Consider the following 27974-nt stretch of genomic DNA (forward strand, 5'->3'; position numbering starts at 1 on the left):
AAATATTCTTGAAAATGATGGCAGAATCGATGCTGTTTGAGAGATTACTATTGATTACTACTACTCTTAAAATGATTGAATTGATTATGCCATGCTTTGTCAGTTAATGGGACACCCATTTACCTTGATTTTCAAATACTAATTTAATAATATGTAATGGTTTTATTTGGGCAATTGTGTGCTCTCTAATCTGGTTTTTTAGACCTTAACTAAGCAGGTTATTACTTTGTATTGTTTCTCTAGAGAAAGTTTTCTTTCTTACCCATTTAAAAATAAAACATACCTACCAAGCATAGCCCTTTATATAAATAGATGGAAAAAACTCATCCATGAGTTTATTATTCAATAATAATCACTGTTATCGTTTTAGTAGTTTCTTTCAGTCATTTTTTCCCCCTCTGTCCAGCTGGGTTTCTTTGTTTTTGTTTCATTTGTTTACTTCTCTGTGAACTCTCTATAAAACTCTATGTTCACTTTTTGGTTATTGTTGCTTACTTTTATGACATGCATTTTTACATGTTAGTTCCCTTTCACAAATACATTTTCAGTGGTTGCATTCAATTTAAAATATACCATACTTTACTTCCCTGACAGTACCACTTTCTTATACTTTATTATGCATAATTAGATAGGGAAATACACTGCTTTTCAATGGAAGGAAATTTTTATTTGCTTCAACTTTTATATTATAACTTTAAAGCAGCAGATAAACTACCAAGTTTTATAACATTAAGATATCTGTTCAGACTACTGAATTTTAAATAATCCAGGAGAATTATATAATCAAAAAGAGGTGTTCTTATTCTACTTCTAAAATGTTTCTTTTAGATTTTTAACGATTTGATGATTTACATACATTTTAATGGCAAACTTAGAAGGTTTTATATATAATACACCTTCTATCTTCTTGGTGTCTCTTGATTTTCTTCTTATAGTCTCTTCAAATAGCCATAAAAGTCTAATATGTTGTATTACTCATCTTTATGATAATCTAGCCTTGGGCTTTGAGTTTCTCTTTTAAGATGAGGTCCTCGATTTACCACTTTTACACACCTTGTGGGTTTCCTACTCCTTAATCCACTCCAGTTGACAGCTCAAAACCACTTCCTCTTTAAAGTTTGCCTCATTTCCTGTGCCTTCATTTCCCTGGCTTTGGTTGGCAGGTGTTATTTATTTAAAGCCTTAATAACAAATATATAGAGATATTTTTTTCTAGCCCTGGGTAACTGAGAGAAGACTTTCATCTCTTTCCCTCCTAAGGGAAATTCCTTCAATCTTAAAATTATTTTTGAGTATGTTTGGTTAATTTTTTTTTTTTTTTGGTTATTGTTTAGTGTTTGTTTTATTTATCTGGAGATTTTTAAAGAGCCTGTGACTCATAGAAGGCATTGTGTGTAGAGATATGTTTTATACTCATTACCTAGGATGTTTGCAGAATTTCCCTCTCCCCCAGGGAGTCAATATGCAGCTGCTCTTTATTCCTCACCTGTTGCCATTACCCAAATATAGACAAGTCCAAAGCACCATAGAAACCTTTCATGGGAAACAGCAGAACAGATGACAGAGGAGCTCACTTCTTTTCTTCTTAAAGGTCTCTCTTTTAAAATTATTTCCAGCATAAATTTGGGTTTGTTTTTCCAATAAGAAGTGAATTTCGATATTCACACTGTTTAAACTTTATTGCCCCCTGCTTCATGCTGAATGGGATTAAATCAACTAAGTATTTTTGTGCCACCTAAGCATGGTCTTAATCTAAATTTCTACCTCACAACTTTCTTTGTAAATGGGTAGCTTTGATGATTTGTTCCCAGTAGAACAGTAAACTTCAGATCAGATTTGGAGAAAAGGAAAAAAATGCTCCCTCTGTGAGCTCCTCTTCTGGAGCCCCAGGCTGTGGGGAGCAGATCAGCCTGATTCATCAGGAGGTCACGACAGTCCAGTTTGTACCAGCTACCTAAACACTTAAGATAACCGATTTTGTTTCTTTGTTTGTTTGCAATTTGTCTTGTACTAAATCCCTGCATAGCTAAACATACTGCTTTAGAATGACTTTTTCTGACAAATTATTATTTAAATGAAGGCTTCCTCATCCTCTAACGAAGGCAAAATAAGCCCACAGTATGCAAGAAACAGAACAGTTTTGGAATGGAGCTTTCTAAAGAATTCTAGAGGTACTTACAAGTTTAAATGTTGGTGTAAATGTTCCATTTGTTTGCCAAATTAATTTTCTACTGGATTTTTCCTTAGTCCTGTGGTGATGGATGTTGGGAGGATGGGCAGAAAATGCATTCAAAATAGAGCTGATATCTGCAATATCCATTCCTCAGATATTTATCGAGGCATACTACATGCCTGGTACTAACCTCTCTAGGATCTCAGGAGTTTTCACTGAGCTGCTGTACTGGCGAAAGAGGGGATGTAAACAATTAACTACACTACAGTACACTACAGTGGAAAGGGGCAAACTGGGGGTTCAATTTGGGTTGTAAATATACAAAAGGGCGCAATTAATTCTGACTGAGGTGGTGGGTGAAGGAAAGTCATGAGAAGCTTCAGGGTAGGTTTTCAATTTGACTTTGAAGATGAATAGGAGTTTGGACCTACGGGTTCCGAGAAGAGTGAAGGGTAGAGCCTAAGGGTCAGAGATGCGCATGTTCAACAGCAGTGGGGAACGTGGCGTAGCCAGTGCACACTGTGCTCTGTGGATAGAGGAGAGCCTGGAGAGGAGGGCTGGGGACAACTTGAGAAAGGCCTGAAGAGCCCAGGATAGTTCTTACCAGGGGAGGGGTCTCATCAGTCACGCACTTTTCATGACGTTACCTTTGTTGGTGGTGTGAAAAACAGATTTGAAAAGGGAGAGGTCAGAGGGAGGAGACAAGATAGGAGCCCAGGAATTGTTCTTGCAGGAGATGAGGGTCTGAACAATCATTGGTAGCAGGGCTGCAATTGGGAGCGATTCCTGAGGTCAAATGGGAAGGATTTGGTGTCTGTAGCACCGAAAGGAGGAAAGGATGACTGAGATTTCTACTGCAGGCACCCAGGTAATGGTGGATCTGTTAAGTGACATAGGAAGCAAGTTTAAGTGCCTCTAAGGACGTCCATGTGGAGTCTTTAGGAGGAGGCAGTTGGAAATATATGACTGTTCAGGAGAGGGTGGGATGATAGACGTACATGGGGGAGTCATCAAGGTGTATAGCCTGTGGTTTGGGGTTGTGTTTCTAAGGGGGAAAGTGGCTGATTAAGAAGTAGATAGGAGGGGCTTCCCTGGTGGCGCAGTGGTTGAGAGTCCGCCTGCCAATGCAGGGGACACGGGTTCGAGCCCTGGTCTGGGAGGATCCCACGTGCCGCGGAGCAACTGGGCCCGTGAGCCACAGCTACTGAGCCTGCGCATCTGGAGCCTGTGCTCCGCAACGAGAGGCCACGATAGTGAGAGGCCCGCGCACCGCGATGAAGAGTGGCCTCCGCTCGCCGCACCTAGAGAAAGTCCTCGCACAGAAACACAGCAAAAATAAATAAATACGTAAATAAATTAAAAAAAAAAAAAAAAGAAGTAGATAGGAGGTGAGGGATTTGGAAGTGGATTTTTTGCTTTCGTTTCAGGACTTGAGCACATTTGTGGGCTTAGAGGTAAAAACCAGTGGAGAGGAAGATAATGACAATGCAAGAAAAAGGACATAGTTGATGGGGTAAGAGTTTGGAGGAAGAAGTTGGGATGTCTTCCTTTGAGACAGGCAGGAAGGAGGAAAGTATATTTGACAATGAGATGAACTTGGAAGTGGATACGAGAGAAGTGACACTTGTTATCTCTATTTTCTTAAAAAAAGGAAGTCTGAGAGTAAAGGGAAATTGGAGGAGGGAGTGAGGATACTGATGAAGATGCAATAGCTGCTGTGGAGAGTGGAAGAGGCAGTCACCAAGGATGAGAAAAGGTTTGCTGAATAGTGATGTGTCCAGCCCAGACTGGAGCTCATTTGTTTGTAGTGGAGCCAAATGCATGGCTTTGTGATGTCTTCTGTACTGCTGGGGAGGCTGCAAGAAGCAGCTGGAGAAAGTGGGCAGAGGAGTTGATCCAGGGCTAGAAACTGATGTGGCAGATTTTGTAGATAGTTAGGGGTAAGAAAATAAAAGGTGTTCCTGACTGTGGTATTAAAGGCTAAATCATGGTATCCCAGAGTGCTAGGATAGGTAGTGCAGGAAGTTAAGCTTGGAGGCATCCTAGGGGTTGGTTGGGAGAATCAGGACAGACAAGTGCCTAAGGGGTGGGAGGTGAATAGTAGAATATTAGGTTTAAACGAAGAAAGAGAGAGAGAGAGAGACAAAGAGAATATGAATGAGGAAGAAGGAAGAAAGGATGTTGTGAGCAAAAGAGTAGTGTTTTCATACTTAGCCAGTTCATTCATTCACTAAAAATATTTATTTTTGTTATATTATTATAATATAAAATATTAATATTTTGTTATTATATTAGATGGAACAAACAACCTCCAATCTTATCTTGGAAATTAAATATTTTACTTAAAAAAAACCTCATTTTAAAGCTTTAGACCAAATTATATATAATTTATTTGGTTTCTTTTAACATAAATCAATTATTTAAAAGGGATAAAGAAGAATTAATGAATTCTTTTACATTTTTGCTCATAGCTAGGTTATCGCCCATCTACTGTAGTAATAAAAGTCAAAATTTGCAGTTAGTCTAACATTATAATTTGAATGTTACAATTAAAGTGAAATTTAGAATGGAAATTCAAGTGAAGTTCCCAACCTGCGCTTCTTTTAGCTTTACACATATATATTTATTTACCTAATTGCAGCTTTCTTCTTCCCCAAATTACCATCTTTTATTCCTGTTTCTGTATATCTACTATAAAGCAGACCCAATGGTATCTATTTATACTATTCTAGATCAGTTTCCTTGATGAGAAGAGCCCACAGAGCAATAATAGACACATTTATTAGCTTATGATGTTTCTTCTACAAATAACAAACTTTCTTGTACTGTTTGTATCTTTTATTAGGAGAGCTTCAAGTACTCTGAAAGAATGTCATTATGTTCTCTTAAGGAAAGTAAATGAGCAGATGAATTCCACATCTGCAAAATGGGAATGTTCACAGATTTCTGGAACTATATTGAGATTTCAGAATTCCCTTTGGTGGTTATGTAATATATTTATTGAAACAGCAACAAATTTAGGAATGGACTAGAATGCAGGCTATTTGACAAAAAGCCGTCCTTTAATCCTACTGAGATCCTTCTTTTTTCTATTTCATGAAGTTAACAACTTTGACATTAAAGAAACTTTTTGCTATAAAAGATTTTCTTTCAACTTTTCTCTTTCCCCCATCCCTCTTTTACATCTGTTTTTCAAATTATCTTGGTGGTATAATTACATATTAGTTTTCTCTTACCTCCCCATTCCAACTTCCTTCACCAAATTTCCAAAATAATTTACCCCATCAAATAGTGCCAAGATCATCCAGCCTTAAAGCTACCATTAAGAGATTCATTGCTTATATTATTCTATTCTTTTCCATTACAACAAACAAAGGAAAACTGATAAAGTGCCCTCAGCCTTCTGGAATATCCCCCACCCCCAGAAGTACTACACTGTCTTACCATGTCAGAGAGCTTTGAATTGGATGCTGTAGGGGAGGGGAAAAAAGCAGCAACTTTCCTCTACCCTCTTAAATTCGGTGGCTGGGGCCTATGATTTAAACTGACAAGAGACAATAACAGGAGAAAAAATAGTTTATTTAAGCATGCAATTCACATACATTCAACTCAGTATTGCATATCAGATGGGTAGTTAGAATTTGGGGCTTTTATACCACCTTAACAAAGGGTGATAAATTTGTAGAGAAGTGACAAGACAAAGGAAAAGGGATTTGGGCTTCTAGGGCAGTAAACTGTGGGAAGGTAAATATATGGGGGAAAATAATGAAAGTTAAGGTTTATTTTATCTTTTATAAATTTATTTATTTATTTATTTTTGGCTGCGTTGGGTCTTTGTTGCTGGACGAGGGTTTTCTCTAGTTGCGGTGAGCATTGGCTACTCTTCGTTGCGGTGCGTGGGCTTCTCATTGCCCTCTTCGTTGCGGTGTGCCAGCTTCAATAGTTGAGGCATGTGGGCTCTAGAGTGCAGGCTCAGTAGTTGTGGTGCATGGGCTTGGTTGCTCCACGGCATGTGGGATCTTCCCGGACCAGGGCTCGAACCTGTGTCCCTTGCATTGGCAGGCAGATTCTTAACCACTGCACCACCAGGGAAGTCCCAAGGTTTATCTTAGTAAGGTTTGTTTGTACAGACCCATTTTGGTGCTAACTTTCTTTCTCCAGTGATAATGGTTGTTTTCTCCCTCTTGTATGGGAGATGCGAAGGGGAACACACTCACAAAGGGAAATTTATGTCCTGCTTTTAGGCAGATAGGGGAAGGGAAAAGAGCTCTTTCTGTGTTTGCTGCTTCTTAATTGCTTTCAGCTCAAAATAATCCTTATGTCAAAGTAGCATATTTTTTTGTTGCATATTCTGATCCCTTTCAGTACTTTAGATATTAGTGAGCACATGTGTTTACACAACAAACTGACTTCTCCAGAACCAGATTCTTCTCTCTCTGGGATGTGTACTGTGCAGGCATCCATATCTACTCTTCATTATAATGCTATTATTAAATACCAAACTCGTCTGATCATAAGAATCAACTGGAAGAAGATATTGAAGGTACAGGATCTCTAGCCTTTCTTGAGTGCATTCCAATTCAGTAGGTCTGATGTAGGAAATGGAATTTTCTGTTTGTTTGTTTGTTTGTTGTTGTTTTAATCAGGGAGCCTAGGAGAATCTTATGACCAGAAAGATGAAGGAAAACACTGAGATGGGTGGTTTTTAATCCCCATTTTGAGATGAAGACATGAAGGTTTTCTAGAGCTGCAGTACTTTTGGTAGCCACTAGCCATGGTTATTCAAATTAAAGTTAACTATAGGTAACTGAAATATTACTCAGTTTCTCAGTCACAGTAGCCACATTTCAAGTAATCAGTAGCCTCATGTGACTAGTAGCTACCATACTACGTAGAACAGATGTAGGACATCTTCATCATAGCAGAAATTTCTATTAAATGACACTGCCCTAGAGATAAAGTAACTTGCCTATGGTCATATAATGAATAAGTGGTGGAACCATCTTAATGGGTATTTGGATGCACACCTCTCTGAAACAGAATTTTTGGCCACTGTAAGTCCAGCCTTGCTCAGGAGAATCTGCCCCAGGGAAAGACTTGAGGATCTGCTCAGTGCTGAGACTGAGCCAGCTTTCTTCAGATGTATCTAAAACCCCAGAAGTCTCTCATTTAGGGCGTTAGTTCTGAAACCAAATGAGCCCTCTGAGTTCTTGGTGTAAACCTCAAATGGTGAAAACCTCAAATGGTGACATATTTGGGGGACTGCGGACAGATGACAGCCACTAATCTGATTACACAGTAAGTCAAATTTGCATCCATAGGAGCCGTCCACCTCTGATCTACATTCAGTCAACCACAGAAGTTCATCTTGTTCAAGACAGAATCTCCTTTTAAAGTGTTTCCCTTTTGCAAAGTGGAAGTAACAGTTTCTCTTCTCATATCTAGATAGTCCTTCATGTACTCCAAATGTTTCAATTATAAGTCAGTGACTTGGATTTAGGAAGGCCTTTCCCTGTAGAAACAACGTTATAACTGTTAGTTTGGTTTCCAGCCTGGCCTACAAGAATCTGCAATGTATAGAAAAGAAATGGATGCACCTAAATTGTAATAAGGAAGTATAAAAACAGTGTTAGTTACATATACCTACCATTTACCACTCTTCTTTTGTGAGACTGTACAGTGTACATTTTAATGTACATTCTTGCACAGGTACAAAAGACACATATAAGATGATTCATTACCACATTGCTTACACTAGACAGAGGAAACTGTCCAAGTATCCATCAGTAGAGGACTGAATAGACCGATGGTTCTAAACTTCACTGTGTTTCAGAATCACTTGTAGGACTTGCTAAAACACAGTTTGCTGGGCCTCACCCCTTGAGTTTCTGATTCAGTAGGTCTGGGACTGGGCCTGAGAATTTGCATTTCTAACAAGTTTCTAAGTGATGTTGATGAGGCTGGTCTAGGGCCCACACTTCAAGGATCATCAAGTTAAATAACTGGTTTATCCATATAATGGAACACCATGCAAAAGTTAAAAAAAGGAATGAGAACACTGTGTATTGATATTGAAAAGTCTTCAGGATATGCTGTTAGATGAAAGCAAGTTTCAAAGCAGTGTATAAATATGCTAACCTTTGCATAATACATAGGTAAAAATTAGAATACACACACACACACACACACACACAGGAAAGATATAAGAAACTAATAAAAGTGATTGCATTTAAGAGACAGGTGGAAACGGAATGGACAAGGATGGGGTGGGAGGAAGATATCTCAAAGTATATCTTTTTATATTACTTTTATTTTTGAACTATATGAATATTACGTATTTAATAAAATAAACACAATTAAAAATAAAATGAATGAAAGATAAAAAAGAAATCATTCAAGGTCAGTGATTCTCAATAAGGACTAGAAGGGCCATTTCACAATTTTTTTAATGGCACTTTTTCAAATATTTGCTACTAATTATTGAGGGCTTATAATGTACCAGGCACTTTGCCAGGTTTCACATGAATTATTCCTTTGATCCTCAGAATTCTGCTATTTCTGAGATGTGCAAGATTCAAAACAATTCAATTTCTACTTTTGCCCAAACTATAAGCATTTCTTCTCTGCTTTAATGTTCTCATCTGTAAAATAGGTATATTAGATAAGTTAATAACATAAAGGGTTTAGGATGCAAACTATTATTATTTTCTTAGTGCTCGTATACTTCTTTGAACATTAGTTTAGCTCTTCCTACACACTCTCATAAGCACCTGGCTGTCATACATTCTGCACTTAGGAGGGTAGAACAAGGATCCCTTCTATGGGGCACTCCAGGCTCAAGGATCTCATTTTGGGAGATATCTAGTTGTACAACAGTAGAAGCCCCAGAACTCCATATAATGTCAAAGGGAGTGCAAAGTTCATAGCTGATAATCTCATCATCTCCACTCCACTCACCAAAAACCTAAAAACTCTTAAATGGTCCAGTCAAATATCCCTCCTTTATGAAGCCAGAAACCATGTTTTTGATGCTTTTCTTTTAATGCTTCTCATAGTCTTCCTTATGTCATAGTCATTTGAATACAACTTATTTCTCTTTTCTAGGCTGTATGCTCCTTGACCTCATGGACTCTTACTTGGCTTTAACAGTTGTAGTACCTGGGAAGGACCTTAAGCATAAAAGGAGCTAATTATTTATCGGATTGAATTGGAAAGGCAATTGCAAGTGTAAAATGCAATTACTCTTTAGCCTAATGATACAGGGATAGACAATAGACAAATGGATCAAAGTAGAGGGTGCAAAAACAACCCATGATATGTATGGGAGCTTGATACATATCATTTGTGGTTATACATATTGGGAGAAATGTGGACTATTCAATAAATAGTGCTGGAATAATTAGTTATCTGTAGAGAAAAGTATGGATTCCTAAATCATATTCTACACAAAAATTAATTCCAGGTTGTAAAAGCTTAATGCTAAAGCACTTTTAGAAGAAAATATAGGAAAACATCCTTACAAAGAAAATAGTAAGGAAGGATTTCTTAAACCAGACCCTAAAATTACAAACCAGAGAGGATAGGGTAGTTAAATTTGACTTCATTAAACTTTAAAACTTTTGTTCAACACTATAATCAATGGGAAAAGGCAAGCCACAGACTGGGAAAAAACAACTGCAATGTTTATATCTGAGAAGGATTCACACCTAAAATTGATAAACAATGTCTGCACATCAGTAAGAATACATATGGAGAGAGGGTGTGAATTCACAGAATAAGAAACCTGAATGGCCAATAAATGTATGAAAAGATGCTCAACTCACTAGTAATCTGATAAATGTAAATTAAGGCACCATTTTTTCACATATCAAATAGACAAAGATGTGTAGTGGGACAATCCCTAGAGTTTCTAATGACGTGCGAGGAGGAAACTCTCATACTCAGCTGGTGGGATATGAATTCCACAGTCACTTTGGAGAGAAATTTGGCAATACCAAGTCAGGTAAAGATGCTCACATTTTGCTCCAGAATTCTACACTCAACGCTAGAGAAACTCTTGTGTATTTGCACCGTAAATATTCACGCCAGCATTGATTATAACAGCAAAGCAAGAGGAAACAAGTGAGAGATCCATCAACAAGGAGATAAATTGTAGTATATGTTAGAAGTACAGATAGCAGTTAAAATGAGTAAGAATTAAATACCTTATATATATGTATATGACATATGATGTCTATCTAGAAGTATAGATAGCAGTAAAAATGAATAAGAGTTAAATACCTTATATATATGTATATGACATATGATGTCTGTCTATCTGCCATAATATGGGTGAAGAAAACAAGCTGCAGAATGACAGGTAGAATCAAGTTTGAAAATATGCATAACAATGCTATTAGTTTCATATGGATACCTACACACGTTTGTAAGAGTCTAAAATGCCTTAAAGGAATAAACATCACTTTGAGCATAGTGGTGCCTAGTGGTGTTGTGAGGCAGGGTAAAGGGGCCTACAAATGTAGCTGTAGTGTTTGTTTGTTTTTCAGGGTTACTGGTTTATTTCAAGATATAATATTTTGACAACTGTACCAAATTTCAAAAAGATAAATAAAAACCATAGATAAAGTTGCTTAAATTACCAAGTGTATTCATTATAGCATTTACTGTGTGTTAGGTATTCAATTAAAATTCAGTTTATAAATCCCTGATCCTAGTATTTTTTTGAGAGAACACAGTATGACTGATTTATAAATTTGACCACACAAAATTATATACACTCTTATTTCTCCTCAAGTACATCTATCTATACATACATAAAGTAATGAAAAGGCAAAGAGCCACTTTGTTAAAAAAACTCTAATTCTTTGTTTGAAAGACTGCAGTCAAAATCAGGAGTAAAAATTCTCTGATCCTACTGTGTAAATCAAAGGACTCAGATAATTTGAGATAAAGTAAATGGCTAAAAGATCTACATATATTTTCAGATGCATGGGAAATAAAATAATTGCAAAGTAAGGTCATTAGCATACCCCCCCTTTTTTTTTTTTTTTTTTTTTTGCCGTATGCGGGCCTCTCACTGTTGTGGCCCCTCCCGTTGCGGAGCACAGGCTCCGGACGCACAGGCTCAGCGGCCATGGCTCACGGGCCCAGCCGCTCCGCGGCATGTGGGATCTTCCCGGACCGGGGCACGAACCCGTGTCCCCTGCATCGGCAGGCGGACTCTCAACCACTGCGCCACCAGGGAAGCCCAGCATACCCCTTTTTACCTCTTAAATTTTTTTCATTTATTTCACTGAAGACACAGTAAAATATATGTTTCATAGACTGTGAAAAATGTGTACTACGGTTGCAAGGATGTATTTGCAAGCATTCCTCATTGTGGATCTTTCTCATCAACATGGAAATATGGTCAAATATGCCCTGTCTTAAGAGTTAGAAAGAAATGCCTTCACTTCATTTTATATCCCTCTATAGATAATACCCAATTTCTCTACTCTGGTTAATTAATAAGGTACTTGGACATATGTTCTACTTTTACTGGAAGCACTTTATGATTCTCCTGCCTTTTCCTTCTTCTTTTTTTTTTTGTCATACAACAGCAGAAATTTATTCTCTTACAGTTCTGAAGGCTAGAAGTCCAAAGTCAAGGTGTCAATAGGGCTATGATCTTTGAAGGCTCTGGGGAAGAATCCTTCCTTGCCTTTTCGTAGCTTCTGGTGGCTGCTGGCAATCCTTGATGCTCTTTTTATTTTACATCTTTATTGGAGTATAATTACTTTACAATGTTGTGTTAGTTTCTGCTGTATAACAAAGTGAATCAGCTATATGTATACATATGTCCCCTTATCCCCTCTCTCTTGAGCCTCCCTCCCACCCTCCCTATCCCACGCCTCTAGGTGGTCACAAAGCACCGAGCTGATCTCCCTGTGCTATGTGGCTGCTTCCCACTAGCTATTTTACATTTGGTAGTGTATATATGTCAGTGTCATTTTGTCCCAGCTTCCCCTCCCCCCCAACCCCCATGTCCTCAAGTCCATCCTCTACGTCTGCATCTTTGTTCCTGCCCTGCCACTAGGTTCATCAGAGCCTTTTTTTTTTTAGATTGCACATATATGTCTTAGCATACGGCATTTGTTTTTCTCTAGCCGTAGTGTTTTGCTTAACATTTTTTTGAGGTAAATATGGGGTAATGGTAAATTTTATTTAGATGGATAGTGGGAATATATGTTACTCACTTTATTGTTCATTATGTTGAAATGGTTCATAATTGAAATATACACATATACAAAACCCTTGTTATTAGTGGTCTATGATTCAACATACCTCATCTCTTGGCTCAGATAAAGTAGAATATAGGGAATATAGGGAAGAGATGAGAGAAACTTTGTTAAAGACATTTTGAATATCCTACAGACGATGGGGTTGGTCCATAGCAGTAAGTTTTAACCTTGATTTGGTGCAAAACAGATTCTTAATCAGCAGATAAGAAAATCTACCTAATTAGTGCATTTCCCAGGAAGCTTTATGGTATTAGCCAATAGACACTGCAGCTTTAATTGAGACAGTGATACCACTTAATTGGAACACCTGAATGAGATTAAGGGGTACTCAGATAAGGTCAGCTTGTTCCCCCTCTACTCAGAGCTTTGCTGGGTCTCTGCCTTCTTGCTGGCAACCTCTGCCAGCTGGATGAAGCTGAGCCAAATGCTTTTACTGTCCTTCATAAATCACTTAATGGAATGTTTTAAGTACAGATTCCATGTGTTTCAGAGAGTATTCTGAAACACACTGGCTTGCAGATTCTACTGAAAAATTTAGAACTCATTACATTGAAGCCCTAGACATTTTCATTACTTTTATCTTGTTGACCCAACAATTTAATATACATTTAATGAAATAAATTGATCTTTTGTGAGGATTCAATAATGTATTTCAATTGATTATATCTGTATTAGAGTGAGAAAGAGAGAGAGACAGGAGAGATGTTTTAAATAAGGAATCAACTCACACAATTCTGGAGACTAACGAGTCCCGAGATCTGAGGGCAGCAAACTGGACACCCAGAAGACTGATGTTGTTGCTCCAGTTTGAAAGCTGGCAGCCTAGAGATCCAGGAAGAGTCGCTTCAGTCTAAGTCCAGGGGCTAGCAAAGACAAATGTCCCAGCTCAAAAGTCAGGCAGGAGGAAATTCCCTCTTACCTTTTTGTTCTATTTAAGCCTTTAACTGATTGGATAAGGTCCACCCACATTGGGGAGGACAATATTCATTACTCAGTTTACCTATTCAGATACTAACCTCATCCAGAAACACCCTCAAAGACATCCTCCTGAATAATGTTTGAGCATATATCTGGGCATCTCATGGCCCACTAAAGTGGACACATAAGATTAACCATAACAACATCTTTTTACCTAAATTTAAGATAATTTCACAAGGCTTCTTGACAATGTGGTTTTTATTACGAAAGAGTACTTACATTCCTCCATTAATAAAAAGGGAGTGCTTGAATTCCTCCATAAAAATCAGTGTAGTCTTAGTAGAGAGAAAAACTTTGTTAAAAACATTGACAATGATCATTAAAAAATTTCATAAATGTTCTATTACTAACTAGTTTTGTGACCATGGGCCAATTAATTTCTTGATCTGAAAATAGGAAAAGGTTGGAAATGACCCTTATGATCCCATCCAGCTCTAGAATTCTGTAATCTTTGGTCTTTTCATCAATATATGGAAGTTGGAATGTGACTGACATTGGCATGTCTGTGCTACTGTCCAGATGAACTCAAGTTGCTTTTATACAGGTTATTGTGGAGGGTAGTCTCAGTTATTTACAGTTCTACTTCATATTTAACCCCCTTGGTGCATATAATGCTAGTTTAGAGTAAGTGAATTACCTGTGAGGCTTGGACTCCAAGCAGAGATAGTCGTATGAGCTTTTAGCACATTTATTAAGCCCCATGCGAATTCACTTTATGGAAGAGCAATTCCCATAGTAAAAATGTGTGACTTTAAATAACCTGGTACTATTTAGATAGTACTGTTGGGGGTTTTGGTGGGGTTTTTCTGTTTCTGCTTTTAGAACATCGCATACAATAGCTTTTAGTTAATTTTTCACTAACGTACATTACTCAAGAATTTTTAAATTTAGTGATTAACTGATACACTGGCTGGCAATCATTAGGTTGTCAAAAAAGCAAAATTGAAGGTGTTTGAGTTATCATCAAGAAAATTGTATTCAGAGGACTCAGTGCCTGACTGAATCAAGTGGACAGGAGTCAGAACCATTTTGGCAGTTCTGAAATTTGTGCGAGGATAAGTTAGATCATGCTAAAATAACTTTCCCTAGTGAGTACTTTACCTACCTTGTAAATGGTTTCAGAAAGTTAGCTGGCCTGCAGAAATGTTGAATAGTTTATGAAGTTTTCCTGGACTTCCCCAAACCTAGCAATGCCACCTTTCATTTTATAACAAAGTCCACTCCTTCTTATTGTTACCTGTCTCCCCAGACTAACAAAGCACAAGCGTATCTGGGTCCCAAACATAGTTTTCTTGAATTTTTTCTTCTTTTTTTTTTTACATTAATAGCATAAATTCTTGAAGAGAAGAAGTAAAAACTGTAACAGAAAGCATTTCAGACAAACATACTTCTGTGCAGAAAGAAGAAAAGTGGAATAAAATAAGAAAAAAGAAAGGGCATAGTTAGGAAAATAAAAGAGAATCTGAAGGAGACACCAGAGAACCTATTATGTTGGAAGGGGAATCACTTAGTAACATTCCTAAGCTTGTTGCTTCATTTAAGTATGGCCTGACTTCTATTAATGTGCATGTTGTATTCATTTGCGTGGCTGCAATCTCAAAGCAAAGATTATCTTCAGGATTTTGGAATAATCTGAGAACCTCTGATAAAATATGTGCAAAAACTTTAATAACCATAATTAGACTCAAAAAGAGCAAAGGGAATTTCATTTTTTCAGTTTCTGCATTTCAGTTTTATATTTTCTTCAAAACCAAAAAAGTTTGTTTAATGGTCAAAATATTAGTATTCTTCCTACATTCATAGTTCTTGCGATGCTTTCTGAAAAAGTAGCTGTATCAGATTGGTTTAATTTTCTTTTTCACACTCTTCCCTCTCCTTTTTTTAAAAATAAAAAAAGACAGCCAATCTGCAACTTCCTTAGGGGAAATTAGACAATTTAGAGAAGTAGCAAAATAAACATGATTTATTCTCATCAAATGTGTCATGAGGAAATTGGAGACATGCTGTGAAGTAATGGCAAAATAATTTTGAAAATTTCCAAGCACTTTTCCCAAATGAAATGGAAGAAAATTTAAAGCTAGCTTCCATCTAATTATGGCTAAAGAAAAATGTGTGCATAGAAGTACAGGCATATGTATTTTTCTAACACTGCAGTTGGTTTCTTCCCCTAAAAAAGAGGAAACCAGACTTAAGGTCCTACAGGTTCTAAAGATCTGTTCTCTTGAATAGCTGACCACAGTAGGATTTTTATTTTTCCATAGAGTCAAGGTAGTGAGTATTGTAACATAATATGATAGTGTTTTTCCCCCCATAGATAGCTCCTCCCATTTCTCTTATATTAACCTGTCGAAGTATTGTTCTACTAAATATGTAGTGCAGATGGGAACCTTAATTCATTTCAGTGGCTGTGATCATTTGTAGAAAACACTGTTTTTGCTTCTGCCTCACCAACTGGAGCTAGTGCCTGGCCCCTTATGTAGCATCTGTAAGTACTTGTGGACTCCCTGAATGCCTTAATGGGCTAAGCTTTGTGGCTATATTAAAGATAATGCGCCTGCTTTTAGAATAGGGATTGGAAAAAAATGAGGGTCTCTAACAGTCCAAGGGCAAGTACACTCAGAGTTTAGGATTTCTATGAGTGTAAGTTTTGGAAACAAGGAAACTGTTTTATTGTTCGTTCCTAAGCATATCTGCTTTCTATCAGATGCTTTTTGAGTCCGGGGAGGGTCCTGGCATGACTCTGATATATTAAATAGAAGCTCTTGAGAGCATAAGTGTGTGTTTCTCTTCTGTGGATTAATATCTGAAGTAAATCACAGAGAACTTTAGTTGGTTTATATGTCTCATTTTTAACTCAAATTGGAGTTTCTGCCAGCTAGGATGCAGGGACCTGCTGGCATCAATGCTGCCCATGAAGAATTTTTATAGTAGAGTCTGTTAAGAAAACCTGTCACTCAAGCACCAATAATAAATGTGCTTTAAAAAATAAAACATCATTTAGTTCAATTATGGAGAATCCAATTTATCCCCATTCTCTAAGGCATTTACTAGAAGAAAGAGAGAGCCCTTGGGCAGTATTTTGTGTAATTAGATTTTTGCACCTTTGTATTGTGAATTGGGATTTCTGATATCTCCACCCTAAGGTGCAAAGTGATGGTGCTTAGAAACCTGAAACTAAAGCTGATGTTATAACTGATCAGGACTTTTAAACTTTTATAATCTGAGAAACTCTGGGGAAAATAAACAACAGTGGATATTATTATACTTTTATAAATATTAAAAATATTTTATTTTCAGAGCTACTTCTGTCATTCTCCCAAATTAATCTTCACCTGAAACCTCGAAAGGTTTTAAGATATTGTGCCAGGATGGACCTAGAGTCTGTCATACAGAGTGAAGTAAGTCAGAAAGAGAAAAACAGGTACCGTATGCTAACACATATATATGGAATCTAAAAAAAAAATGGTTCTGATGAACCTAGGGGCAGGACAGGAATAAAGATGCAGACGTAGAGAATGGACTTGAGGACATGGGGAGGGGGAAGGGTAAGCTGGGATGAAGTGAGAGAGTGGCATGGACATATATACACCACCAAATGTAAAATAGATAGCTAGTGGGAAGCAGCTGCATAGCACAGGGAGATCAGCTCGGAGCTTTGTGACCACCTAGAGGGGTGGGATAGGGAGGGTGGGAGGGAGACGAAAGAGGGAGGAGATATGGGGATATATGTATATGCATAGCTGATTCACTTTGTTATACAGCAGAAACTAACACACTGTTGTAAAGCAATTATACTCCAATAAAGATGTTAAAAAAAAAAAAAAAAAAAAAGGATAGTGCACCAAAGGCCTAGTTAACCCTCTTCTCATGTGTGAATTTGCCTCAGTTTTCAGGAAACAGCCACTTGGTTAAAAGGAGCCTTTTTTTTTTTTTTTAATTTCTGTATTTTTCTCCTTCATAGTAACAATAGAAATGTAACATCTGAAAAATGTAATTTTTTGTTTTTTGTAGTATCAGGAAAAACCAAAGGTGAAATGTTAAGTAAATAAAACTGGATACAAAATGTAATAATCTCAACTATTTAAAAAATAATTGAAAAAAGATAAGAAGGATATATAGCAAAAATAGTGCTTGGATTTTTGTATCTTGCTGTACTTATGAGCTACATTTCTAAAAGTGATTGAAACAGCATAGAATCTGAATATTTTGGAGAAGATTTTTTAATATACCATAGTTGTTTTGACCCTGGGAATAATGAAGGAACTAGGAATAATCCACTAGAAACAGTATCTTTCAAGGAAGAAAACTATTGATAAAGTGTAGAATTGAGATAAACTACTGAAGGACTGGAATGTTGACAAACAACCTTCTAGAATGAGAAAATATACAAATCTGTCAGGTTCTTCAGACTTTATATAAGTTTTACCTAGGCCCTTATATATTTCCCATGTCTACAAACTGGTCAAGAAAAACAAACAAACCAGTAAAAGCTTCTGTTTGTAAATAATTCCGCACCTATAATTTCAGGGACAAAAGTCATCTAAAAGCTTAAACGGAGTTAACCTGTGAGAGTCAATTTTTTTTTTTAAACAAAAGAATTGTGCTATGAGAGTGCATAGTTTTAATAATAAATAGTCAAGCTGAGAACTGGACCTTTCTCCTTTCTTGGGGTACTAGCATGGGTTTCATGATTGTGATGCACTGTAATTTGCTTTACTCTTAAATATTTACTTAGCCATTCTTTCATTCATTCAACAAATATTTGCTGAGTACATAAATACACTGTACCCCTGGAGGAGAGATAAGCTATATAAACAGCTGTAGCAAAAATGGTGCAGTTTTGGGAGAATACGAAAGAAGGTGAGTGTTTCCAGCTAGGGAGAGCAAAAAGGCTTCTTCTTGGGTTGGGATTGCCACCTGGGCTTTAAGGGAGGGAGAAATCATGGCCATGTACAGGGGATGAGGAGGGTTAGTCTGAGTAGAGAGGTGGGAAATAAAAGATAGTTGGAGCCAGATCACAGGGCCTTGGGTGCCAGGCTAAGTGGTTACTTTTCTAGGCAATGGGGAACCGTTGAAGGTTTTTACAAAGGAATTAACGTGATCTTGCAACAACATGTCAAATGAAACTTGTCAGGCGGGGATGCAGAGGATTGTGGTTCTACGACTATGAGGTGTGTCTCTTAAGGCTTTCAAAAGAGTTTCCTGGGAGCATTAATGGCAAGACTTGGTTCTGAAGGCAAGTTCCCCAATCTAACATCTGGGCCTTGATAACTCGTGTCAGCTTTCTCTTGAGTGGAACCACGGTGGCCAGATATGATTCAGCCTTTCCTGTTCTGCTCCATCAACTCTGGACTCGCTCTGGCCACTCCCTAGAATCTGCCTTTGCAACACAGACCAAGCTTTGTCTTTCTCCCATAATCCTCCAGGATTTATGTATCGGCAGTGGCACTGCCCCCTCCCACTCTGGCTCTGACTTTTTTGTTCCTCTTTTAGAACTGAAAGCTAGAAAGGTTTTTCTGATTTGTTTGCTATGTTTTGTTTTGCATTGTTGCTCTGCTGTGTTTCTGAGATAGGGCAGATTAAGAGACTTTTACAATGTTGTTTCAAGATAATAAAGACTTGATTGAAGTCATGAGGGTTGGGATGGGGAAAAGGAGATGGATTCAAGAAATATTGTCGAAGTAGAAGTGACAATACCTGATGACTGAATATGGGAGCAAGGGAAAAGGAATCAAATAATAGTGCTGAGTTTTGGAGTCTGTATGAATTCAAATGGTTTTAAAAGGTCCAGAAGATACTTTTCTTATTTTTACAAAGTTGAACTGAAGCTACGTGTTGTGGACAGACCTGTCATGGAGGCTTCTTTTAACTTTAGTGATGATCACCCTGAAGGGTGTTGAGAGCAGCCTGGTCATGTAAATGGTAGCAGCACCACACCCAGCATAGTATGCTGCAGTAATTGAGTAGGATTAGAAGAAATATGCCTGTGCCAAAAGCGCTTGTGTAAGAAAATGCAGAAGAAGCCCTTTGTGGCTCTAGTCTTTATATTATTGAGTAACTTCCTTTTAGAGAAAGACCTGGCACTGTGTTTTACAAACAATTTAGGAAAGGGAATATTATACTAAATAGTGGCAATTCAATACTCAAGCATCTTGGAAACTGTGGAAACAAGCTGGTTTAAGCTGAAGTTATTTTGTGTGGTGCCTGTGGGCTGATCCACTTATTTGAATGCTCTCATGGTGGAATATTAAATAATAGTAATAATAGTCAAAATTTATTGAGTAACTAAAATGTCTGACACTGCTACAGGTACTTTTTAACCTGTAGAATATCCCATTGAATCTTCACAAAATGCTATGAAAATGGGTGTCTTATAATCCCCATTTTACAGGTGACAAAATTAAGGCTCAGACATTTTTCACAGAACTAGAATAGATAATCCTAAAATCCATATGAAACCATAAAAGACCTGGAATTGCCAAAGCAATCCTGAAAAAAAAGAACAAAGCAGGAGGCATAACCCTCCCAAACTTCAGACAATACTACAAAGCTGCAGTAATCAAAACAGCATGGTACTGGCACAAAAACAGACATATAGATCAATGGGACAGAATAGAGAGCCCAGAAATAAACCCACACACCTATGGTCAATTATTCTTTGACAAAGGAGGCAAGAATATACAATGGAGAAAAGGCCATCTCCTCAGCAAGTGGTGTTGGGAAAATTGGGCAGCCACATTTAAATCAGTGAAGTTAGAACACACCCTCTCCTCACTATAAACAAATATAAACTCAAAATGACTTAGAGACTTAAACATAAGATGTGACACCATAAAACTCCTAGAAGAGAACATAGACAAAACATTCCCTGACATAAATAGTACCAATGTTTTCTTAGGTCAGTCTCCAAACGCAATAGAATTAAAAACAAAAATAAACAAATTGGACCTAATCAAACTTACAAGCTTTTGCACAGCAAAGGAAACCATAAACAAAACAAAAAGACAACCTACAGAATGGGAGAAAATATTTGCAAATGATGCAACTGACAAGGGATTAATTTCCAAAATATACAAACAGCTCATACAACTCAACAACAAAAAAACAAAGCAACCCTATCCAAAAATGGGCAGAAGACCTAAATAGACATTTCTCCACAGAAGACATACAGATGGCCAATAGGCACATGAAAAGATGCTCAACACCACTAATTATTAGAGAAATGCAATCAGAGCTACAATGAGGTATCACCTCACACCAGTCAGAATGGCCATCATCAAAAACTCTACAATTAACAAATGCTGCAGAGGGTGTGGAGAAAAGGGGACCCTCTACACTGTTGGTGGGAATGTAAGTTGGTGCAGCCACTGTGGAAAACAGTGTGGAGGCTCCTCAGAAAACTAACAATGGAATTACCATATGATCCAACAATCCCACTCCTGGGCATATATCTGGACAAAACTATAATTCAGAAAGATGCATGCACCCTTATGTTCATAGCAGCACTATTCACAATAGCCAAGACATGGAAACAGCCTAAATGTCCATTGACAGATGAATGGATAAAGAAGATGTGGTACATATAGACAGTGGAATATTACTCCACCATAAAAAAGAATGAAATAATGCCATTTGCAGCAACAGCAACATGGATGCAACCAGAGATTATCATACTAAGTGAAATAAGTCAGACGGAGAAAGACAAATACCATAGATACCACTTACAGGTGGAATCTAAAATATGGCACAAATGAACTTATCTGTGAAACAGAAAGAGAATCACAGACATAGAGAACAGGCTGGCTGTTACCAAGAGGGAGGGGATTGGGGGAGGGATGGAGTGGGAGGTTGGGGTGAGCAGATGTAGGCTTTTATATGTGGAATGGTTAAGCAGCAAGTTCCTACTGTATGGCACAGAGAACTATGTTCAATCTCTTATGATAAACCATAATGGAAAATATAAAAAAAAGAATATATATATGTATAACTGAATCACTTTGCTGTACAGCAGTAATTAACACAACACTCTAAATCAACTATACCTCAGTATAAAAAAATCGAGGCTCGAAGAGAGGAGCTCAATGTAACACAGCTACTAACTCGCTTTTCACTTTGACTTATTAAGGCTAATGTTTGATTTAGTTGATTTTAAGTCACGTTGCACTGAGGGCCTCTTACGTGCTGATAAGCATTCCTAAAACATCTATGAAAATGTAGGTTATGTTTGTCTTGAGCTTGCAGTGAGTAGGACGGCTGTTCTGTATGCAGCAGGGCAGGATGGCCCCAGTTAAAGAGTTACAATAGACAACTTGCTTTTGGCTTCTCCTTGATTCCTCAGTTTAGTTTAAGGACCTTCCCTGGGTGGTTGGCTTGGGTGCTTCATCATCAATTTAATTACTAGGGATTACCAAAAATTTTCTATGTGCCAAATGCAGTGCTGAGCACTTTTATTTTACTGTGTTGTTTCATGTGATTAAGACAGCACTATGAGATTGCTACTGTTTTTTTTTAATTGAAGTATAGTTGATTTACAATATTGTGTTAGTTTCAGGTGTACAGCAAAGTGATTCAGTATTTTTGCAGATTATATTCCATTATAGGTTATTATAAGATAATGGGTATAATTCCCTCTTCTGCACAGTATATCCTTGTTGCTTATCTATTGTATATATAGTAGGTTGTATCTGTTAATACCATACCCCTAATTTGTCCTTCCCCCTTCCCTCTCCCCTTTGGTAACCACAAGTTTGTTTTCTATATCTGTGAGTCTTTCTGTTTTGCATATACATTCATTTGTATTACTTTTTAGGTTCCACAAATAAATGATATCATACAGTATTTGTCAGTCTGACATTTCACTAAGAATAATTCTCTCTAGTTCCAGCCACGTTGCTGCTAATGGCAGTATTTCTTTCTTTTTTATGATTGAGTAATATAACATTTTAATCCATGAGATTGCTACTCTTGTTGGCTTCATTTTATATGAGGGAAAGTAACTGGTGTGAAGTCCCACTACTAGTAAGTAACAGAGATGGGACTCTAATTTAGAGTCAGCCCATGTCTGTCTGACTCCAGAGTCCATCCTCCTAACTACAGTGGTATTTTGCCCCAACACCAGGCTTTTCTCAAATTGTCAAGATCCCTACACTGGGCATTCCTTTATTTGGGTTTAGATCAGCTTGATCTAAAATCTAGATACATTTTGGGAATCGCTTTAGGTTCTTTTCCTCTTAGAACTTGTGATGTTGTTAGCTGTTTTATTTCCATTTTGAACCAGTCTTTAGGTTAATTCCCCTAGGAAGCTGTAATCTCTTTTTTATGAATGCTCCCTGGTGGATGCTGTGCTGATAGTATATGCAGATATTCAAATCACAGAAACATTTTTCTCATACATTGGGAGGGAGTGGTGGCATTGTTGCATCTCAGTAGAAGCAGGGCATCCTTGAGGGGGCTTGGTGATGTGGCAGGATGTCAGGTTTCAAGGCTTTGTAAAGCTCATCATAAAATGACATCCACCTCCTTTTATTTCAATCCAATTGCTTGCAAGAGTGTAAAAATTAATCGGAAATTAACTGGCTGCTCTCCTGCTAGACTAAATAGTGGTTACTTGGATCTTAAGGGCAAATTTTGTTAATTATTTATATGTTTCAGTGAGGTGAGACCATTCTCATTGTGGGGATTCTCAAAGATGTCCCATGCCTATACAAGAAAATTATAGACAAGTATATAGAATTTTATTCCTTATGCACTGTATAAAAGCTAAAAAAATAATAACCAATTAGACACATAAAGCCTGAGTCTATTAAAGTATTATGCAAATACTGATTAATAGTAATACCATAAACTCACAAAGCAAGCAAAAGTATACCTGATTCAAATTATAGGAACTTTTATTTGCATTTCTACAGAACCTATTATTAGTGGGTATCAAAGCACCTTACAAGTAATAATTATTAAAGCTCATAAATACAATCAGAAAATGTCATTTTATTGAGGGAATAAGCAAGAATTCCCCTTTACCTCATATGTATCATGAGATCTAAATGCCTGAACTAAAGAAGGATTTTCCTTATAGAGAGAGTATTTATACACTGTGGGTGTTTGGGGCAATGATTCCATAGGCATAGAAGTTGGCAGCTATGAATTCAAGTTTCTCATATTGAGTATCTTGATCTATGTGGTTAGAACCCTTCACTTATTTTTGAAATTTTACATGTGTAATAGCTGTAAACAGCTATACATAAAATTAAGTATAAAATGTAACATACAGAGCTATAAGTAGCTATGTACGTTATATTTTAATATTTCTCTGTTGACTATAATATCAAATTTGAAAACAAAAATTATGCCAAGTTCACATGAGAGTATTTTTAAAATATTTTGGAATGTTATATCAGGTTTATTTTTTCTCAAGCTAATATTCTTATTCCAAGGACTAACAGCTTGTAAGTACAGTCAGGGTGACCTGTATTTATTTGTATACTCTGTGGCAAGTCCTTGAAATGTTGTGAGGATTACTCATCTGCTTCAGAATGCCCCTTTGCCCTTTCTCCCCTATTTCTTCTTCTCCTTTCCTGCCTTCGCAATTTCCCTACTTTCTAAAGTTAAGCATAGGTTGGAAAAGCTCAAGAGTATTCCAGTGCCTGACTCTCCCTCTCCCTCCATCTCGAGTCCTCAAGCTCCTCCCACATGATTATTCCTCAGATTAATTTTCTTCTGGTGCTAAGAGGTCATATTGTAGTTGCTGGTCACAGTTGTGAGGCAGCTGTACTTCCATGCTTATATTTCACTGTCACGTAGATTCCAAGAAAAGTGTGGACTAGTGAGCATCTTCCTTTACAGTTAGGATGCTTGAGCCTAGAGAGAATGAGTGACAACTGAGGTCATACAGCTGGTTCACTTCTCTGTCTTCTAGAATTGGGGGACCAGAATTTAGGTCTCGAGACTCTTTTTTTTTTTTTTTGCGGTACACGGGCCTCTCACTGTTGTGGCCTCTCCCGTTGTGGAGCACAGGCTCCGGATGTGCAGGCTCAGCGGCCATGGCTCACGGGCCCAGCCTCTCCACGGCATGTGGGATCTTCCTGGACTGGGGCACAAACCCATGTGCCCTGCATTGGCAGGTGGACTCTCAACCACTGCGCCACCAGGGAAGCCCGGTCTCGAGACTCTTAATCCAAAGTTTTTACCTCTACACCATGGTAGTTATATCATTCTCTGAATCATAAAAAATTTTAGGGACTTCCCTGGTGGCACAGTGGTTAAGAATCCACCTGCCAGTGTAGGGGACACAGGTTTGTGCCCCGTTCCGGGAAGATCCCACATGCTGTGGAGCAACTAAGCCTCTGCGCCACAACTACTTAGCCTGTGCTCTAGAGCTCGCAAGCCACAACTACTGAGCCCTCGTGCCACAACTACTGAAGCTCGCGCACCTAGAGCCCATGCTCCGCAACAACGGAAGCCAACGCAATGAGAAGCCCGCGCACCGCAACGAAGAGTAGCCCCAACTCGCCACAACTAGAGAAAGCCCGCATGCAGCAACAGGACCCAACCCAGCCAAAAAATATATAAATAAATAAAATTAAATTTAAAAATTTAAGCCCAGAAACGTAGGAGCAGAACTAGAAGAAACAGTTTGTTGATTTTATCCAGGGCTGTGGATCAGCAGGACTAGAAGTGGAGCCTCAGGATCTGAAGACAAACGGAGTGATGTGTGTGCAGAGTTGAAATGGTGAACTCTGGGATTATTGTTGTATTGCTGTGTAGGAGAAGTTGAATGACTGGAGGTAGAAGATAATGAGCAAGTTGAAGTGGAGAACAGGGTGAGGTAGAATGGTGGTTGTAGAAGAACTAGGAAGATGGTTGAGTTTATGGTCATGGCAATGGGTTGTTAATGTAAAATGAAGAAAGTTGGTTACGGATAGATGGACCTTAAGGACCTCCAAGTCTCTCAGGACGATGCCAGAGGGGGAGGAAGTCATGGCAGCAGGTATCAAAGTTCTCAGGGCATGTGGGCTAATAACGAATCCCTAGGAGGCGGAGGTGTTGGGGAGCCTAGAGGGGTATATATAGAGTTATGGAGACAGATGCTACATTTTTAAATTCTAATTTTCATATTTTTCCAGGGAAAACTGAGGCTGCTATCAAAAACTTCAGTCCCTACTACAGTCGCCAGTACTCTGTGGCTTTCTGCAATTATGTACGCAGTGAAGTAGAACAGCAAAGAGATTTAACATCACAATTTTTGAAGACCAAGGTAACCCATGGAATTTGGTGTTCATATTTCTCCCACTGAAGAATGGTTTATAACTCATAATATTTCTGAAATAAACAATAATTTGAATGACAGTTTAAAAAATCTGTTCTCCAATCATTTCATGCTCAAAAAACTATTTGCCTGGAAGTTAGAACATATGATTTCTTGTTGATGGTGTAATCCACATAAAAAGAAAACTAACATGATTTCAGTCTTACTATGTTTTTCCCACATTGATGCTTTGACGTCAGAAATCTGACTTGCTGTGGTGAAGTACAGTAAAAAAAAAGTCATAATTTCAGTGCCTCATACTATGGGTGTTTTTATTTTGGTCATTGATCAAACGTGATTTTATCTTCTAAAGCTGTAACTTATTCTCTCTCCTTTGCTCCATTATAATAATTATCCACAACCTAAAAAGATATTTATTGACACTATGTGTCAGGCCCTAGTCTAAGAACTTGAGAACAAGACAAATTCTCTGCTTTCCTGTTAATATTCAAATAGAAGACAGACAATAAACAAATAAACAAATGAATATCATGTAATAAGAAATGCTACAAAGTAAAATAAAGCAGGAGTCTTATTTCAGAGAAGGTGGTCAGTGAAGCCTTCTGTGGAGATGATGTCTGAGCAGAAACTAGAGTGAAATAAGAGAGTAGGCTGTGTGAATATCTGTGGGAAGAGTGTTCCAGGCACATGGAACAGAAGTGCAAAGACCGTGCAGCAGTCAGAAGCATACCAGGAAGGCTAGTGTGCTGACAGCCATATAAGCAAGGGAGGAGAGCTGAAAAAGGAATGCAGAGTGACAAATAGGGACCAGATCATGGAGGCCCATAGACCACAATAAAGGTTTTTAAGTGTGATGGGAAGTTATTGGAGGGTATTGAATACAGAGTGACTTATAATTTTAAGTGATCTTTCTGGCTTTTCAATAGAGAATAGACTATGGGGAGGGACATGAGAAGAAACTGGAAACTGGCAAGGAAGACACTGTAGCAGTCCAAGAGAAGGATGATGGCCAATTGGACTAGAGTGGTAGTGGAAACAGTTGTGAGAAGAGTCCAAGTCAGAGCTGACAGAACTTGTTGATGGGTTGGGTGTGAGATAATAGAAGAAGAGAGAAATCAGTGATGACTTGGCTTTTAGCTTGAGCAAATAAGCAGATGGACTTGTCTTTTACTCAGAAGAGTCAGAGGTGGATGGGAATCATTTCACTTTTGGCCACGTTATGTTTAAGATACTTATTTCACATACACCCATGGAAATACTGACTAGGTAGTTGAATGCTCTGATTTGGAGCTCAGTGGAGAGGTTGAGGCTAGGGAGTAGACATTTGGGAGTTCTTAGCTCAAAACTGGTATTAAAGTCATGGGACATAATCAAGGGAAAGTATAAACAGAGAAAAGGAGAGCTTCCATGGCCAAGTCCTGGCCCCTCCAACATGTGGAGATCAGAAAAAGGAGAAAGATTCAGCAAGATGGACTGAGAAAAAAAATAGCCTGTGGAGTAGGAAAAAAAAAATCAGGAAAGTGCAATGTGCCAGAGTCAAATAAAGAAGGGGTTTCAAGAAAGAGGGAGTGATATTAGGTCAGATATTGCTGAAAGTTGACCAATAGATTTAGCAGCATGGCTTTGTAGGGATAACTGATTGTCATCCCCATAAAACAGTGATTGACAAAATTTTGGGAGTTTGATAAAAATGCAAGCTCTGGTCTGTACCCCCAGAGATTCTAATATAGTATCAGTATAGTATAGTATATAGTATATAAGTCTAAGGTGAAGCTGCATTTTTTTTGACAAATATTGTATGACTCCTGTTACATGAATTTCCCAGAGTAGTCAAATTCATATAGACAAAAAGTAGAATAGTAGTAACAAGGGAGTGGGGATGAGGGAAATAGAGAGTTAATATTTAATTGGCACAGAATTTCAGTTTGTGGTGATAAAAAGTTCTGGAGATAGATAGTGGTGATGGTTGCACAACAATGTGAATATAATTAATGCCACTGAACTGTACACTTAAAAATGGTTAAAACGGTAAACTTTATGCCATGTGTATTAATTTTACCACAATAAAAAATAACATAAGGAAAAAAGAATACTTAGGGATAAACTGAACCATGTAGTTGAAAGAATTGTACACTGAAAACAAAATGTTGCTGAAAGAAATTAAACAACACATAAATAAATGGAAAAGCATTTATGTGTATTTTACCACGATAAAAAATACTCAGTATAATGAAGGACTTAAATGAATAAGATTAAACCGATCAGGATACAGTAATAT

The 27974-nt window shown here is 37.7% G+C and overlaps 1 protein-coding gene across 1 annotated transcript in view; it reads left to right on the top strand.

The window, feature by feature from the left end:
* Nucleotides 1–27974, top strand: part of NIBAN1 (niban apoptosis regulator 1) — a 160322-nt gene that overhangs the window by 39913 nt on the left and 92435 nt on the right. The window contains exon 2 of the mRNA XM_082613765.1: nt 25554–25684. Coding sequence (XP_082469891.1) covers nt 25554–25684 — 131 coding nt within the window. The remainder of the gene's footprint in view (nt 1–25553; nt 25685–27974) is intronic.

This window comes from Mesoplodon mirus (genome assembly GCF_964341445.2).
Source record: "Mesoplodon mirus genome assembly, chromosome: 3".
In the NCBI taxonomy this organism is placed as follows: domain Eukaryota; kingdom Metazoa; phylum Chordata; class Mammalia; order Artiodactyla; family Ziphiidae; genus Mesoplodon; species Mesoplodon mirus.